The 18,911-nt window shown below is 30.8% G+C and overlaps 1 protein-coding gene across 1 annotated transcript in view; it reads left to right on the forward strand.

Moving 5' to 3' along the window:
- The window catches only part of LOC121132476 (uncharacterized), a 207,265-nt gene that overhangs the window by 129,186 nt on the left and 59,168 nt on the right, over positions 1-18,911 (forward strand). The window contains exon 5 of the mRNA XM_040727882.2: positions 16,695-16,930. Within this exon, the coding sequence (XP_040583816.2) occupies positions 16,695-16,930 (236 nt within the window). The remainder of the gene's footprint in view (positions 1-16,694; positions 16,931-18,911) is intronic.

Here is an 18,911-nt window from a genome sequence, read left to right on the forward strand (position 1 = left end):
AGTAAAGCTAACCCTCGCCGTCTCCTTAAGTGTAAGGAACCGGGAGTGTGCCTTTTCCACAAGCGCCTATGGGAGCTTGGCATATACTCGGTATATGGCGACAATCAGGCACCCTTTGGTGTTGTGAGAGGTAATGTTGTAGATGTTTTCTACATATGACCACATGTAATAGTCTAGAGGTCTTAGGTAGGAGGAGGAGGTAGCACTGTGAGAAAAGGTTACAAAGTATTAACACTCCTTCTGAAAAGAGTAAGTATGGTCCTGCTACCACATCCAAGGTCTGCCAGCGGCCTTATGATTTCACAAGGGGATCATCACACTCTTCAGCACGTCCATGTAACCTATATTGTTCACTCCCTACGGGTTTTCGATGAATTTCTTGGTCCGGGTCTTCCTGGAGGTGTCCTCGGTCTTGGACTTCCTCTCCGCCACCTCAAAAGGATCGCCTATTGCGTTTATCTGTGCAATCAAGCGTTGAACTGTCGGTATTTGATTTATGAGGCACTGGTAATGGTTCAATTGTTATAATTTGGACCAGCAGAGAGCATGAATTGAACAGCAGCTCATCTCCAATTTCGCTCGTTGAACATTGTGTCACTTTCAGACATGATTTAAGGCTCATATTGCTTTTGGAAGTCGTACACAACTGCCCAATTAGTAGATGGTCTGCTATAAAAACAGAAAATCGGGTTTCATCAAACATAAATGAAATTATGACGTCTTTTTGTCCTGCCACAATGTATATTGCATAAATAAATTGAATTTTGGCAAATAAATGTGTTTTACCTGCCCTACTTTTCAGCCGATCTGTTATATAAGTAAATTAAAAATTATCGGCCAAATGTTGGTCACTTAAGTTTGTATATAATTCTGCCCTTACAGCCATAAATTTAAGGCGCTCTTTCCTTCTCACTCAAAACGAATTTCACCTCCATTGAGAATCTCTAACTTATTCTAAAAAAAGGTAACTATATAAATTGCTTTTTTTTCTTGTAAATTTATGCATTACTAGATATGATTTCTTTGAGATAACTCGACTTCCACAAACAAATATGTATGTATATGTTTTTTGTAATTCAACTTATAGCAAATAAAATAGGAGGAAATCAAATAAATTCCTCATACATATAGGTAAAAAACATATTTATGGGCTGATAAAATTTTTGTTTGAATACAAAAATAAAACACATAATAGTAAGATAATACAAAGAAGACTAAAAAAAGGGAAAAGTTTTTTTTTCTTATAAAAATATGTAAAACTAACTTGATATAAATTTTTTTCTTTTAAAATTATTTTCATAAAACGAAACATTATTTTTTAGGGTTTTTGGTTTCTTTGATTTATACACTTCAAAACTTTATATTATAGACATTAAATCATATTTTATAGTAAAGTAAACCTTTATTTAGTAAAAAAAAGGGATTTTATACACTACAAAATGTGTTAAAATTATTCCTGTTCCTTTGAATCTACAATTTATTGTCAATAATTTTTTAGTATGCTCCTAAAAAATAATTTGTGGGGTTATGCAATTACATATTTACTTTGATATTCCTTGTTTAAGTTTTAAACGTATTTTCATGAACTATAAATCGAGGTAAGTAAATGCAATTAACTGTTTTTTTAATGATAGTCAATTCTTTGTTGTTGTTTATCTTTAATTTCAAGGATTTTTATTTTTTTCAATGATAGGAATGAGCTGTTCATTAGTAGTGATATAATTATAATATTATTGCTATTATTATTTGTTTCACTTTTTACGCCCATGGTGCCCCAGCACTCGTCAACGAAGGCCATTAAGGTGTTGATATTGGGAAGAGAATTCTAGAGGCTTTGTACTCAGTGTACTGCAAGGTTGCAAGATTGTATCGTGTATTCCTCTAGCACCACACTTCAATCTGGAAATGTTGTCTACACACATGGGATGATTTTTTTAACTCAGGATGTCCTAGTATTCAGCTGCAGTGAGGCGATGCCCGGTTGAGAATCGGATGAGAGGAGCCTCTGACCCATTGGCAGTTTCTTCTTTCCCCTGACATGCTGTCATCGAACACAATAGCTCTGTACACACCACACCTACTGGGCAAGCAGTCCCTCATACTCATCCCCGCCCAAAAGAGATCCATGATCTACATGCTGTTGTCTCTTTCGATGCTCATCTTAGAGTGGAGAGAAAAATGCAATAAATAAATACTTCAGCTAATTCATCCAGAAATTCTTTTTATTTCAGACTTTTTGAAATAAATAATCAACGGAAAGAGTAGACAGACAAAAATCCTCAACAACAGCATAAATAAAAGGAAATAAATAAGTTCATCATTTACAGTCAGATTAATCTATATCCTTTTGATTATGTTAAAAAAAGAAACCGAAAATCAACATATTAACCCAAACAATTAAAATAATGTTTTGGAGGTACACATATCAGATGTCATGGCGTTGTATTAGATAATCTACAAACATTTTTGGCGAGGAGAGAAGGAAATAAACATAGATATCCACAAGAATTACTTTGACCTCGATACTTTACTTAATTCTTAGCCTAAGCAGGAATTACACTTATAACTATTCAAAAAATCCTCCGTCTTTTTTTAGCTAACGCAGATGTTCAATCCGGATTATTGTATATCAATGATAGCTTGTACATAGATCAATGCCAAAGTCTACATCATTGTTCTGCACACCAAACTCTTTCCTCGGATCTGCAGCATCATGAAAGACCAACCATGGATCTGACAGCAATACAGAGCACCCTGTAACACCAGAAAATAAAATAACCAGTTTTCTAGGTTCTGAGAATGTGATGTACGTCCCTCCGAATTCGTAGCCTCCGAACTCGTTGAAATTGAACGCTTTCAACTATTTTGTCTGGAACAAAGTTGAACTGGTTTCCAATAGTGTTCTCCAGAGCACCACAAGATCCCTCAGAACTGGGATAAGGAGGAAATTCTGGACTTTAACCATTCGGAAGATCAAGAAAGCAGTGGGACGTTTGGAACATTTGGTCCGAACTAACGGCGACTCTATTGATTTCATCTCAAATATCGGTTATAATTTTGATTTTCGTAAAAAATTTAACAAAATTGGTTAAATAATAAAGTCACAGAAGAGTTTAACTTATTTTTTTCTAGACTTGTAGGGATTACTGAAAGTTTTTTAACAATATTTTTCATGATTTCTTATTTACATAAATTTGTTTCTGTTAATTCAGAGGAGGATAATATAATTATCTAAAATGTAACCATTTTTAAGCTTTCTCGACAAAAAAAAAGCCGAAAAAAACTCTGGAAATTGCCCAATGCATTTGCTCATTTGAGGGACAACGCTCTTATTGTTAATGAATTAAAATGTGGAAACCCAATTGATGGAGAAAAACTTGAGAGTCATAATCTTGACCTTTGCAGCTAGATACGAGTATATAGATTTTTCTTTAAAAATACTAAGGATATAAAGTTATTCCGGGGATAATGCTATTGACATTTTCAATTACAAACTATCAGATTTAGCTAGATACCTGTCTAATTTGAAAAGAATTTTTTGTAGGTATGAACACTTTAATCGAGGGATACTAGTGGAGTTATTAGTATATCTTGAAATTTTTGGGCATGTGATTGTTTTATATAATTATGTGGTCATCTTATTCAAATGTTTGATGGTTCTTTAGTGTGTGACTGGGCTAGGAGTTATAATTTTAAACTAGAATGCTGATTCATGTTAATTTAAAGCCACTATATTTGGCTTATCTTGTAAATTAACAAAACTAAACAATACTGATATCTCATTTGCTTTTTTTTTGGCTTAAATGTTAGTTCTAAATACTATCTATGGTTAAAAATTTTGTAATTTTTAACTACATTTAGGTATTAATCAAAGTAACAATGTTTTACAAAATTCCTATCATGGAATGGTCATTGCGTCAAACTCACATTAGTTTATTGTTTTGGAGGCTAGCATGAAGTATTTGACGTCAGTTTAAAAAAACCAGATCAATCAAGAGTATCTTTATTCCACAATCGAGGGAAAAGGCTGTACAAGACAATATAGAGTTTTCAAACTTCTTTAACCTAGACAGGTACTTTCTTTGAAGAGTTAAGAAGGGAAAGAGAAAACATTGACCGGTTTTTTTTTTGTTTGTTTTGTTTTTTTGCTTTTTTTTACTAAGTTGGACCCAGTGTTTAATATTTAAGCTCACCGAATCTCAAACCCATGAAATTATTTGTGCCGGGCGCAGTTGAGTGACACACCAACAGATCCTACAGCAAAACAAAATTTGACCTGATTTCTGGGATCAGGGAGAAATGCGGGAGCATTGCCAAAGGAAAATATCATCAATACCTGCTCGCATTTATAAGGTCGATGGGATTATTGACGCAAAAGGAGATTATATTGAATAATAATATTTATTTATTTTCGGCTTTCATTTGGCACAGCTTTTTTTAAAAATTGGATTATTTGTTTGGGAGATAATCCATTTTTTTAAAAACCGTGTTGGTTGTTAAATAGAGATTGCACCCAGTAGATTACATAGATTTATGAATAGTAAAGAATTACTATTGAACTTTGAGACTCAAAAATAATAAAAATTTATTCACGATTCGATGAAAAATAAATTATTACATCCAATTGCCTTTAAGAATACAATTAACATCCTAGGTTTCTGGGAGGCCTGTAGAGGACCGTGACTGCTGATCCATCTTTGAATCAGATAACACGGATTAGGAGGAAGGATGTGGCTCGCAGCACAAGCCAAAAGGCATTAGGGGAGCTTGGTATGACTTCCAAAAAGTTGTCTGTGCGGCATTTGTTGACTGAGATTTTTTTTTTTATAATATCGGAGATAACTCCCCAAGAAACAGAGTTACTCCCTTTTTTCATGAGTACACTCACACATAACTATACAATGCTTACATCAATTCCTATGCCTTCTGTCCCCAGGAATAAAGGAATAAACGTTTGATTAAAAAAATATGATATAATGACTGATGATAAAAGGTGATGCCCAAACATTATTAGAATCAGCAGAACCTAATTTTGGTACTGCAACTAGGTAAGTAAAACTCAAATACCTTTTTTTAGCAATTTTGGGTAACATTTACCTCTAGCACAATTGCAATATGAAGCAAAACTTTTTTATTGTAGGTTTTATAAAAAAATATTGAAAAGTAATATGTTTCTTCAATCACATAAAGATTATATCGTATTTTTTTTTTTTTTTTTGTCAATTCACTTTCCTCCTTATTCTATCAATAAATAAGTGATCGCGTATAGACCATTTATTAAATAAAGAAGACATTATTAAACTTCAGCCGAAAAAAGGAGAAGATAAATAATAAAAGTACTCCTTTTTTCTTTTTTACTAATTATCATCGTTATATAATAATATAAATTTATAATTATAATTAAATTAGTAACTACTTTACACATGTAAATACGTAGATCATTTGTCAATTTTTAAATACCAACTAATTTTTCTTTCTTTCTGTTTCTTTGATTTGGAAGGGAATATCTTGAGACATGCCTCTTGCTGTAGAGTCTTTGTCTTAAAGTCAGTAATTTTGATATGTTTTAATGGCATTTCTAACTAAATCCCAAAATAATGCTACTGGTATGAGTTCTTCAGTTACATACCACAAATGTTCCAAAAATGTCTGGATTGCTGCACTTACAGAAGTTTCATAGATTTTCTTATAAATGATCAAGTTATTGACTGGTATTGAAAGGTACTGCTGATGGAAGTGGAGCTCTAAGCCCCCAAGAAAGTTAATCAAAAATAAAAGACATTAGATTTTGTTTCTGCAGCTGTCCAGTCGCAAATACAGTCAGTCCCCTTAGTCCCTCTTGAACTATATTTTTGCTGTGCAGATCGATTTTTATAGCATAAAGAAGCTTATACATCACCTTACTTTGAGTAAGGCACCAGGTCAGATGAACTGTTGATACCTTTATCCTTTACTTCACTTATATAGAGAATTACCAGCATTAGTAGTTCCTAACAAAAGTCTCAGGGAGCAATGTTTTGCAAAACTGAAGGATATCTTCTTCTTTTCTTCTAGTCGATCATTCAAAGTTGGATAATTGAGGTCCTTGATATGATAACAATTTAATAACTTAGGGTAAATAATAGTTTAACGTAACACTCAAATATTGACCAATGCTACTGATGAACAAAGTGTACTCTGTTAATGCAAACTCGTCAATCAGTAATACCTAGTTGAAACAAAAAAATGAAAACTTACGCACTACGTAGTAAAATTTGAAGTATTTACTAGTAACTATATTTATATATTTGTTCAGCTGACGTTATTGCAGAACTATAGAAAGGGGCAATCTGATTTGGGGGGGGGGGCTGGACACTCTAAATATGGTTATTTTTCTTGTTAGAATATGAATACAATATTTACATTCTAAATTTATATTTTTATTATCCTAAATGGATAATTAAAGGTTTTCCTTCTTTCTTTTTTTTTTCTGTACTGAAGTATAATAATGTCTATTAAATTTTATAAACAAGTAAGGCGCGATCACTTATTGCTTTCTACCATGAAGGAAATTAGAGTCACAAAAAATTATAAAATATCATAATCTTTTTTGTTCATGGAAATATTTTATTGTATAACATGTTTTTCAATTAACGCACATTTTTTTAGAAATTCCAATTGTGCTAGAGTTTTGAACGTTAACCAAATTTCCTAACATTTTGTATTTGTGCTCTACTTAGTTAGTTGCAGATTCTGATAATGATTTCTAATTTAGAGGCAACTGAATCCCTCTACACTGATGAGCACCTGTATTTTAAATACAAAACGTCTGTGCGAGCTTATTCATTTTTACATATGAGCGTTAATATTTTATCCAAATCTAAACAAATGCTGTGTATGCGTATGAACTATTATCTATATAAGAAAGCTATAACAATAAGGTACAGAAATAGTTATGCTACATGCCCACCTGCAATATTTTAATGATACGTCAACATTATTATTTCTTTGATCAAAAATACGTATGTGATTTACATCAGGGATCATTATATACAGTACACTCTGTATGCACCTTCGTTGCTACATCCATACGGCTGCAATATTTCATTGATAAGACTACATTTTTATTTTTTCGATCAAAATAATGTATATGATAAACGAGTATTTCAGGGAGTGAATCATGTATAAAAGTTCAATGCTATATTCACACACCATCAATATTTTATAAATACAACTTATTTTTTTATTTAGTTTTGTTTTTGTTTATTTCATTCTTCAGATCACTGAATGAGAAGCTCAAAAAGATGACTGGAACAGCATGGGTTCACACCGTAAAAGAACTTATTCACCATTATATGTTTTTATTTGATGTTAGTAGCCTGGATTATATATTACTCAGTAAGATAAACTCTGATCCTGAGGAAGGAAGGTTTGGATTGTACAGACAGGTAAATGGTGCTAAACTTCTATGTTTCCATTCGTGAGTTCTTCGAGTCTGAAAAAAATACGGTTAAACTCTCTGATAAAGTTTAAAAATTAAAAATTAAATGGTATAGAAGTAAAATAAATAAAATTAATACAAAAGAAAATGAAGGACATAAATAACGTTAATCAAATCATTGAAAAGAAACGTCACTCCTAATGGGGTGCCTCTCTTTGTGGAAAAATGATGATTGATTTCTTAAATTTTTATGATTTAGAAGAAATGAATAACGTTATTTTTTACTGTCCCGGGAATATTTCTGGTTTACTTTTATTGAGGAACAAATGTTTCCATTGCAAAAATGTATTAAAACAAATTAAAGTTGTTGAGCTCCCTGAAGAAATAGAAATATTTCCAAATTTTGTAAAGAAAGTCATTCATTTTTAAATTTATTGAAGAAATCCCCAAGAAAACTTTTAATTATATTGCCAAAAACTGTATATATTTCGTGAATGACAATGTACATGAGAAAAGGAAATACGGAGCAGAAAACGATCCAGCTGTCAAAAGGCGAATAACATAATTATCTTAATAAACTTTTGAAAAAATAGTTAATTTCTTATATTTTAAAATATTTAATTTATATTGTTAAAATATATGCTCAATAAATATATAAATATTTCAGTATATTTAGTTGTTCGATTGATAGTTTCAGTTCCATTATGGTTATTTTGTGAAACATAAGTCCAATGATCTCACCTTCCTGACTCAGGCTAGATTTATTCAGTAACATACCTACTTAAGTTTCTTTTAAAATACACAGAGAGTGTACACTCCTTTATGTGAATATAATATGCCGTAGAGGAATTAAGTTCGTTTAACGATTCCGGGATTACTCTAAAGTCCTTATTCTATCTTATCCGAGTTGAGTGTTATTATTGATACTCCGAATGGAAGTATATAATAAAATGAGACGAATTAGACAGCCCGGGTGGTATCCAACTTGATAAAAATACGCGGAAACGATATGTATCACTCTACACACAAAAAAATATCACTTAACTATTATGTAGTCATCCCCATAAAGGACAAATACTGATTGAAATGTCTCTTATACTGCTCTGGACTTAATTATCTCCTTACTCACTTGATATGCATACAAAGATATATTTACTCACGAATGGACCTCTTGACATGCACGCAATACATCATACATACCATGACACATAGATCTTCAGACGGGTATATTCAGAGTCCAATTTCCAATGCTGCAAGTCCAAGTGTTGTTACCTCAGAGGCCTGATAAAAATTAAGGAAAATACTAGAATGAAGTGATTTTTATAAGTAAAATAGTATAAAAATCAACAGCTAAACTTCTCCTTTTCAACTCCATTGGTCTTGAGTAAAAAAAGATGTCCTTTCCTTTAACTATAGATTTCCTTGGTTTATGATATACAACATGTAACACTATATAGAGTGCACCTTGTGACTGTTTTTCTCACATACAGATAAACTTTGCTACATTAATCAAACTGGCTTTGATATTAATTATATATTATTATTTTATTTTGATTTTAAAACTTTTACAAGAGCAGGTACTCAAAATATAACAAAAATTATGATATTCAAAGACTACATTCTTATTTTTAAAGATCAATTTTATGTTTCAAAGAGGAAAATTATATTTCTAACTATTATACAAATAACAAATAATATGTCCATCAATTATACTTAAATATACTATGTAAACATATATATATCAAACGGATATTCTATTTGTAGAGTTTTATTTGTTAACGTTTAGCAATACTACAGGAAGAAAAAAAGTAATGTTCCTTAAAAACATAAATAAAATTAACAATTTATTCGTATTAGCATTTTTCAAATATATCGCTCAATTTGTTGTATTAGGTTCACGGACTTTATGGAGACACCGGACTATATGGAGACAGTTATGTATATATATATATTCTGTCTCCATATAGTCCGAAAATGGACTATATGGAGACAGCAGATTATTTAAATACAACAACTAGTTCGAACTCATAGTCATATTAGCTTGTTAGATGAATGATTAAGTTCTTGCAACATTTTCTACTGTTTTACGTATAATATGTTTGTTTTTATAATTTTAATCGTTGTTTTGGAGTTTTTGAGAAATTAGAATTATTAAAAAAAAACAAGACATAATTGTTCAAACTTCAATATGTAGGATTCAATGCATTTGGAAGGAATAACTGAATTACTACTGCTATGATCCGTTGCGAAGAATGATCGGCATTCGTATGTCGTTCATTTATTCATCAAAAGACCATGAAAAGATATTGAAATCTTTACTTGGATCAAGGATTGTACTCGTACTAGAGTTATAGTCGTAGATCAAAGTGTGGACCTCGTCCATGAACGTTACATGAATTTGTGTATATTATATATCAATTCCTTATATTTAAGTGTATTTTTGTTTTTATATGTGCGCACCAACTCTTGAATTTGTGTCTATTATTTATATATCTTTTATCAATTTTGGAAAAAAATCTTTCTAACTAGCTTTTGTGATGATATCTTACACATATTTTATTTATTACCTCGTCAAGAGAGGGGTTTAAGCCTATAACCAATCATTTTTTTAGTATTCAACTGTATATGTAAGTTTACAAAAATGACTGTTAAAAGTAGATTCATCTATGAACCTGTGTACAGCTTGTCCCAGCGAATAGGGAATAAACATTAAAAAAAGTTTCATTTACTTAATTAATAATTTACTGATTCTTGTTTTTGAAATAACAATTAGTAGGCAAATCATAAATAAACTTATTGTTAAATAAATTTCTCAATCAGACGCAGGCCAACTGAGATAGAGACCAAAATAGATCGTGTGTCAGCGCATTTAGATGCAGGAATGAGTTATAACGAGATCTCCCGGATTGTTCCCTGCTCTAAGGGTCTCATTATCAAGATTAAAAAGTTAAATGACACAAATAAGAGCCTTGAGAGGAGCTTGAAAGTGTTGGGAAAAGCCGAATAATTGCAAGCGGACTTTCTGGACTTTTTGATTTCCAAAGGGCTTCAAAATCGGCGCGAACAGGTATCTGGAGGTCATAGTAGATCAAGACTAACTTACCAACAGTAACAATATTTTCCAGCAAAACTCCAGTGCAAAGCCCAGAAAAAGCTCAGAAATTTTGTAAAGACAATTTTGCGAATTTATAATGTTACAACTTGTACTTTTTGAGATTTTTTTTTTTTACAACTATATTTCAACGTTATTACAACATCTATTCAATACAAATTTTAATCATATTAAACACACGTATTAAAAAACAGGACGATAGGGAGTTCTCGTACTTCTTAATTTATATAAAATATGCTGTATTTTGGTCACAATAAAATATATTTTGTCCAACCCAAAACCAATATAAATAAGACAGAAATCTTTTGGTCTTTCTGTAGGGCCCTCAACTCATCTATTGGATTATATTCTAATTGTAGTCGTTCCATCTTTCTCTCAATCAACGGTAAGTAGCATTTCTTATTGTTTTCTGACTTCAGTAATTCTCGAATTGTTTTTTTATTCGTTCCTTTCACATACTTAAAAAAAACTATCTCTCGGGCCAAATGTCATCTTATTCAAATATATTTGAGTTAAAATATCCCTCTGTTCCAATTCTTCACTAAACATAAAAAAAGTGTAAAAAATTCTCCCACAAGGTCTAGTCTCTTTCTAATTGATGAATTCGTCATGTATTCTAGTCTTGAATTCCCATCCACAGGTTGTTGCCATTTCAAAGTTGATTAAACTTTTTTTGAAAATTCAGAATTATTTCCATTGTTTTTCGATGAAAGCATACAATTCGCATGGACACACTCAATACAGCTTTTTACTTCCAAAGCGAAGTTGAAGAGAAACTATGTTTTTCCCCTTTGTTTATTTGTTAGTCAGCAGGATTCTGGAAAAAGTTACAAATTGATTTGGATCAAACTTGGCACGAAGGCTACATATAGAGTCGTTCAGATAAATCCGACCAATCTTTAACTACATATTGAGCAGTACGTAAAGTATTTAACTAGGTTATTTCAATCAGGGAAAACTAGATTTCATAGAATTACATTTTTTTTTTTTTTTTTTGACAAATTAAAGGAAGGAAATTGTGAAAAAGGGAATCAAACATAGGAAAAATATCCTTATTATTTTTCAATCTATTAAATTAAATACCATACTACTTACATAAATTTTCAAAATAATTTATATAATATCAATAATTACATGATTAGTTAGAATTAAGAATTATGTTTTTCTTTCTCTTTTTCAAGAACTACATATTATACGTCTATTATTTCATTTTCTGTGTGAGTGAACTTTACTATTGGAATCAGATGCAAAGTTTTTGGCAAACATATTGAAAAATAAGCAACATTTATTTATAAAGTTTGAACACAAAGAATGTCCTTGGTCACATTAATCACCGAACCAACTCAAGTTAGAAAAAAGAAATTGTTGTTTATCATCCCTCACAAAAAATGATCTAAACTGAATAAAAAAATTTAATATTTTCAAACATTTCTGTGGAATATATCTCACAATTTCATACTCTTTATTAGACATGTCTGTAGTAGAAGGTAATTGCTATAATAAATAATTATTTTGAGAAATAAAATATACATGAATCAGAATTGTGGAAAAAAATAATAATATGTCTTCATTATTATAGCTGTAACCAAGTAATTCATAAATATTAGCACATAGTAAAAAAATAATACAACTTTGTTTTTCAAGGCAACCCCTATGAATTTTATAAAAAAGTCATTTTTGGCATTGAAGGACATGGACATTGCAGTCACTACAAGAAAGCACAAGTCGATGAGGCAGCATGCATTGGAACTCAATGTTAGACATTGGGCTGTGAGAAAGTGTATGAATGGCTTTTATGTATGTAGTTCAAACAAGACCAACCAGGCCAAAAGAGCTTATAAATTTTTGACTTGTTTAAAGGTGGGGAGGAGTTTGGCCAACCACCTTGCAAGACTCTTCCCCCTTGACTATTCCATTTGGTGCATAGTCGAGAAGAGAGTACCCCTTATCTAAATTTGGATGCCCTAAAGGCCTCTGTCGAACAGCAGTGAGTGGCTATGTCCGAGGCATACAAAAAAAAATTCTTTCCAGTTTAAAGACTGGTAGCAGAATGTATACTGATACCTCCAGTGTCTTATCCCAACTCGATACATTTCTCAGATGGTGTAAGGAGATGGTTAAAATCTCATCCATATTTGGTTAGTAACTTTTAGAAACATTTTTCAAAAGAAATTCGATAAATCTATGAGGGTTGAGTAACATGCCTTGGTTGATTTGATATTGAATTAACTAGATATATTAATTGTCAGCAATTTTATCATGTTCATTGTATGTTCCATAATTTTGTTTTGTTCCAAAATATTTCCTTAAAAATTTCCGTTCGACGTTCTTCCTTTTACAATTTTTTCTTTCGGCGCTAAGTCCGACCATTAAAGATATTAAACCATTAACCTTTTTTTACATGTCAACTACAAAAAAGATGAAATTCAAATAGAAAAAATTATCTGATAAAGTAAGGAATCATCTTTTTAGCATAGGATGTAATATATATAATGGAAATCATAATATTGAAGAAAACGGGATAAATAATGATAAATTGATTGGCAATATTATAGTCGACAGTTTTGCATGGGTGCTATTTTCATTTCTTCACTAGATATTATTAACATTTTTTTATTTTTTTAAATTGGTAAATTTATATAAGACGGTGAAGACATCTCAATATTATGTATATTTTTTGTATAAATATAAAGCCAATAATATATTCAAAAAACTGAATAATAATTAATTAACAAAAAATTATAATTTGATATTTTTTATCATTATTCTCGTAAACCCAAATTTACATACTTAAATTTATTAAAATTATTTTAGAAACACTATATAAAAAAGAAGTTTGATCAAACCAAACCTGTAACTTTTTCTGTCATTCTAGTGACTAACAAACAAATAGAGGCAAAACCGTTATGAGTTTTTTTGTTTTTGTTTTAAATAAAGGGTTTTAATGGAAAATTTCATAAAAAGAATACTGTCTTGTAAGCGTATCCGGCCGGTGAGTTGGTAGATATCGTTTTCCATTATAAATGGCATACCTTTCTGTTGAGTTTTCTTAAAAGTATGATCTTAGTAGTCTTTCAGTGTAATTTCGAGTCATCTCCTTACTTACAAAGTTCAGTTTTTTTTAAATATTTTCAATTTTCTATGGCCTAATCCAATCCAACTAAAATTCAGTTTTAATACATACAAACACACACTAATGGAGAGTGAGTCCGGTACAAATGTCACTCTCACGTCAGTTGTTCATTTTGCTTTTTTACGACAACATATCCCCATCTTCTTTTAATCAGGAACAAAAACTTTGTGCACTTTTTGTATTTTATACAATTGAAATGGTAAAAGAACAATTCATTTTTCGATAAAGTGGTCAGGTGAACAACAAAATTCGTCAAAAAATTTAGTTAAACGTCGAACAGGATCGTAAAGACAAACTCACAATAACTTACCGGAAACTTTTTTACCAGGAAGTAGACAAACTCGTCCGAAGTCCTGCCTTGTTGAGGAAAATAATAAAAGAAAAAGATAAGAATCCCAGCCCATCGATGAATGCAATCGCTTACAGCATTGACATAGCGTCCACTTCAACTGTCCATGGTATCATCAATAAATACCTACGGTAAAACACCTATGCACAGTGCAAGGTACAGCTTTTAAATCTGTCAAACAGGAAGAAAAGAGTCGCACAAACCAAGGTTTTGATAAAGCTAACAGGGAAGCCTCCTGTGAAAATTCTTATCTGTTTCTTCTCTGATGAGAAAAATGTAGATCAAACACAGAAGTATAATTCGAGGAGTTAAAATTACTCATACCAAGTAATGGTCTTCAATGAAGTTCCACACAGCACCATAAGATTCCGGAGAGTTGGGATAAGGATACCGTTCCGCGTTTGATCCAGTGGGACGCTTCCGGGGACGTTTTGTGAACGTGAGGTCCAAGCTAAGAGCGATTTTATTGATAGAGTGTTAAATTTATGTTATAATGTAAATTTAAGTAAAAAATTGTAAAAAAATCAGAGAAGAAATAAAGTAAAAACAGCGGGTTTTTTTTTTTTTTGGCCTGCGAACGTTTAAATGACCCACACTTTTTATTATTTTCATTCACGATGAGCAAGGCTCGACAGACACGCCAGTCCGTGGCTAGTAAAAATAGTCAAGCTAGTGTAAGGTGCCATGCATCGAGTTGAACACCTCTTTATTCAATCCCAGTACATATAAAATATATCCATGACTTATTTTTTATTATTATTATTCTATTTTAGACATAAAGTACTTTTAACATTAATAATGGCATCCCTGAAAGCATAAAGAATACATATCTTAATTAATAAAAAAATCAGTAACGAAGATGAACGAAGGTTTGGTTTGTACCTCTCTTTGTGTGTTTGTTAGCTACCTGGATTACGGCAAAAATTACAGCTTGATTTTCATCAAACTTTGTACGAAGATTGTATATGGTCACAGTAAGAGGCCAGAAAATTTGAAGAGGTCAATGTATCACAAAACGTTAATTTATAATGCATAATCGATCATAACTTTGGAACAAAACTAAATAACACAAAACCAACCTCCATTTAATACAAATGAATTCAAGTCAAAAAAGGAGTTTATTTTTGAGACCAAAATCCAAAACTGATTTCAGTTTTTTTTTCAGTCATCTGATTCTGAAATATCTGGTATCATAGTACTTCGGGACCATTCTCGTTCAGAGTCAATAATCCTTGGAGATGCATATTTTTGAAATAGATTTTTTTTAACTATACATTGAATATTTTTCTATAATATAAGCTATGATATTCCTCATCACTATATATTATAAATTAGTTCTAAATAAAAGTGTCGTGTTTTTTTTGTTTTGTTTTTCCACATAAAGACTTTATTCGTTTAGAGACGTTACATATATAAACAAACATTTTAGTTTACAATTAAAACCCTAAACTAAAGTCATTACAACAATTAATTAGCACGGTCAGTCAAACGATAAATAAAATACTCTGTAGAAGTTTATCACATTTCATAAAAATCTTCAATAAAATTAGCAAAAATGATCAGGTAGAAAACAAATGAATAAAAATTATCAAAATCAGACAACTAAAAAAAAAAAGTAGGATGGAGACAAAAAGACAACAATTAAGCATTGGATGCCCTAAACTTTTTAAACCAACGGTGAATGTGTATTAGACGGCGAAGAAACGTAATATTGTCTTTCGAACCATATAGGTAGTAGCGTATCAAATCCCCCGGTGTACTTCCACGTTAGATTAGAAGAATCTGGAATTTTAATGGCAAAGACAAAGTATCTTGCAGCAGTTCAAATAAAAATAGCTCTAAATTCTTCATTTTGGATAGGGACACCTTCTGTCAGCTTCTTTACTATCCTATTTGTACAGCTCGAGAGAACCAACTCTACAGGGTGTCCACGATAAAATGGAACTACTTTAAACTTCATCCAGATCCATAATAAACATATATTCCAGGTTAAATCATACTAATATAAAAGGTTGCGTGAACAATACACTATAACTTCCACCACAATGCATACAAATATATTTATTGTATTTTCTTCCATTTTTCAATTCAGTCTTCTGTCTCATGTATGTAACCTACTATTTTTGTTCGATGAAGAGTTCTTCATTATAATATAAAATATTTAAAAAACAGAGCCTGTAGCAATTTTCAATAGATCTTTTCCACATTCAAGAAAGACAGTATATTTTCTTCCCTATACATCGGAATGTAATCTACTTGTTGCACAATTTAAACTTATCCATTTGTCAGATAAATTTCAAAAAAGTATCCTTGATTTATTAAATTTAATAAATCATGTCAACTTTTAGAATTTTGCAATATAATCATACACAATTTCTCAAACTGCTAACTAAATTAATGATAAAGTCCGTTAGATGTGTCAAATTTTTCCTTAGACATTTGCTTAATGTAGTCTTGCTATATCCTTAATGGAAAAAACAACAACAAAGAAACATAAATGATTTACATTTGAGCAATAGCTTTTTAAAATAATTCTTCACAATTACATGTTGATGTTTTTTTGTTTTTTCTTGCATGTAAGACAATAATTAACAAATCATTTTACAAATTAAAATTTTCAAATAATAAATATGATATGAAAGATATTCCTTTTAATAAAATTAACTTTTATCACCTACAGATTCCTTTGGTTCGCCATTTCTTTATCCAAACAATACTATTGATGAAGTTGACCCAGATGAACTTCTTCGCCGATTTTCTCTCTATGATTTGAGCGATTACTGCCTTGGAATCCTTTTTTCTGCTAGGACATTCAAAAAGAATCAAATAATGGGGTTTTCATGGAAAGGGAAGGGCAGTCCAACTGGAATGGGAGGGATATGTCAAAAACGTTTAAAGTATAGCAAAGATGGTGTGGTGAGTTGTTAAAACGTAAAAATGTTGAAATACAAAAATTATTAAGGAAGATTGGCATAAGTAAAGTTTTTGCCATGATTAGCCCCCATGTGCGCATTTGGTGCATATAATTACCATACTTTATCAATTAAAATTTAAGGTCTAGTCGAAAACCTTCAGGTAGTATATAAAGCATTTGAAGAAAATATAAAAAAGATTTTAGCTTTTAAGTAAGGTCCTTCATTTTTCTCGATTTTTTAGTGGTGATAGACATTTTTTGTTAATAGTATCAAGATAAATTTTAAAAAAATTCAAAATTTCATTTTTTCAAATGCTGAATGTTTGTATCAATTTGTTATATAATTTGATGTTCATCTATAAAGGTATTTCATGTCAAAAAATGGCACTGAGTTGTGGCTATACCCTGAACACTTGATTCTTTAGAAAGTTTTTCTAGCCCAAATGTACATTACTTGACGGTTTGAATGGTCATATTCGTGTTTAATGGTTTAAATGTTAATAATAAATGTGGATTTCAGCCTGTGGGCGCTCCAAGACCTTCATTTTGTTGCATAGTGAATTCATGATGTTATGTATCTTTACAAACTTTTTTAAATGAGATTATAAATGTTTTGAGAAGAAAAATATTTAAGTTGAATTGTCGTTCTCTGAACTTTCAGATTACTCTCAAAATTTCAGAAATCACTCATAAGTCTTTCTTTTATTCTCTAAACCGTTATATTTCCTCTAAAAAAAATTGTGCAAGTATCCGTACCAACATGCAGCGAGAATAGCTCTTAAAATTAAAAATTAGTTTAAAAATAAATAAATGATGATACTTTAAGACGCCCAAGCCCTTATAGGAAAAAAGATTGTTTACCAGATCCATATCTGAAGTCTTAAAAACCTATATGAAAAATTTCAGCAACATCCATTCATTGGTTTGGCTGTGAATCCCCGACACATACAAACACACAAAAAGACATTTGCATTTAATCAATGATATAGGCGGGAATCTTTTTATACTTCTATTCCAACAGGGACTTAAAAATATAACTCCCCAACAAATCCTCAAAGCTCTTTGTCTTTCACGCAATTGTGATTATTTTATACTTATTGTTCTCTTTGTAATATTAAAAGAATAATGACTTTCAACAATGAGAGGCTCTGTAATAATCTTATTTCTTAAGCTAATTTGGTAGAAAATATTTTGTATTTTAATTATTCTAGGAAATAAGTTGTTTATTAACATGTATTTTAAAAAACGTTCTGTTTTTTATACCAAGCTTTGGGTCATTTTAAAGTATTTTCCCATTTGTTATTCCCATAATTTTATTAATAATTAGCTCAACTATTTCGACAAAATCTCTGTAATTACAGTACAAACGAAGCTACATTTATGAAAATGGGTATAAGAATTCCTATAAATAAGCAATTTACAAAAAAAAAAACGTTTATTCATCTGATAAAATACAACCATTTGATCAAAAAGAGGAATCATTAATTATGTTTAAATAAGTTTGCACTGATGTTAACTAATGTTAAGTACACATAATTAAAGAATTAAATAGTACACATGTTAATCACGAGTAAATATTTACTCCAAATTACAAAAAAAATATTAACGAATGTAATAGATGTGTAGTTAGTGGATTTTTATAGAATTTTTATAAGCTCATTGTTAGGATATACCTTGTTTAAAAAATAGATATACCTATATACTAAAATGTTTGGAGTGGTGAAAAGATTGGGTCATTATTGGAGGATGATGTGCTCAGTATGGAGCTCTACCATTAAGAAAGTCCTATCTTTACTAGGTTGAAACGAATTACTTAATTATAATCCTCGACTCATCGGTAGGAGTAAGTTTCTTAAAATTACTTCTGCAGGTCCATATATATCAGACAAGAACCCTGTCTTGAATAACTTATTTCTATCCAATGGAACACAAGAGGTCTTATCAAGCCGAGATTTCAAATATAATTATCTCAGGTCCTTGCTT

Source organism: Lepeophtheirus salmonis, chromosome 2 (genome assembly GCF_016086655.4).
Source record: "Lepeophtheirus salmonis chromosome 2, UVic_Lsal_1.4, whole genome shotgun sequence".
Classification (NCBI taxonomy): Eukaryota; Metazoa; Arthropoda; class Copepoda; order Siphonostomatoida; family Caligidae; genus Lepeophtheirus; species Lepeophtheirus salmonis.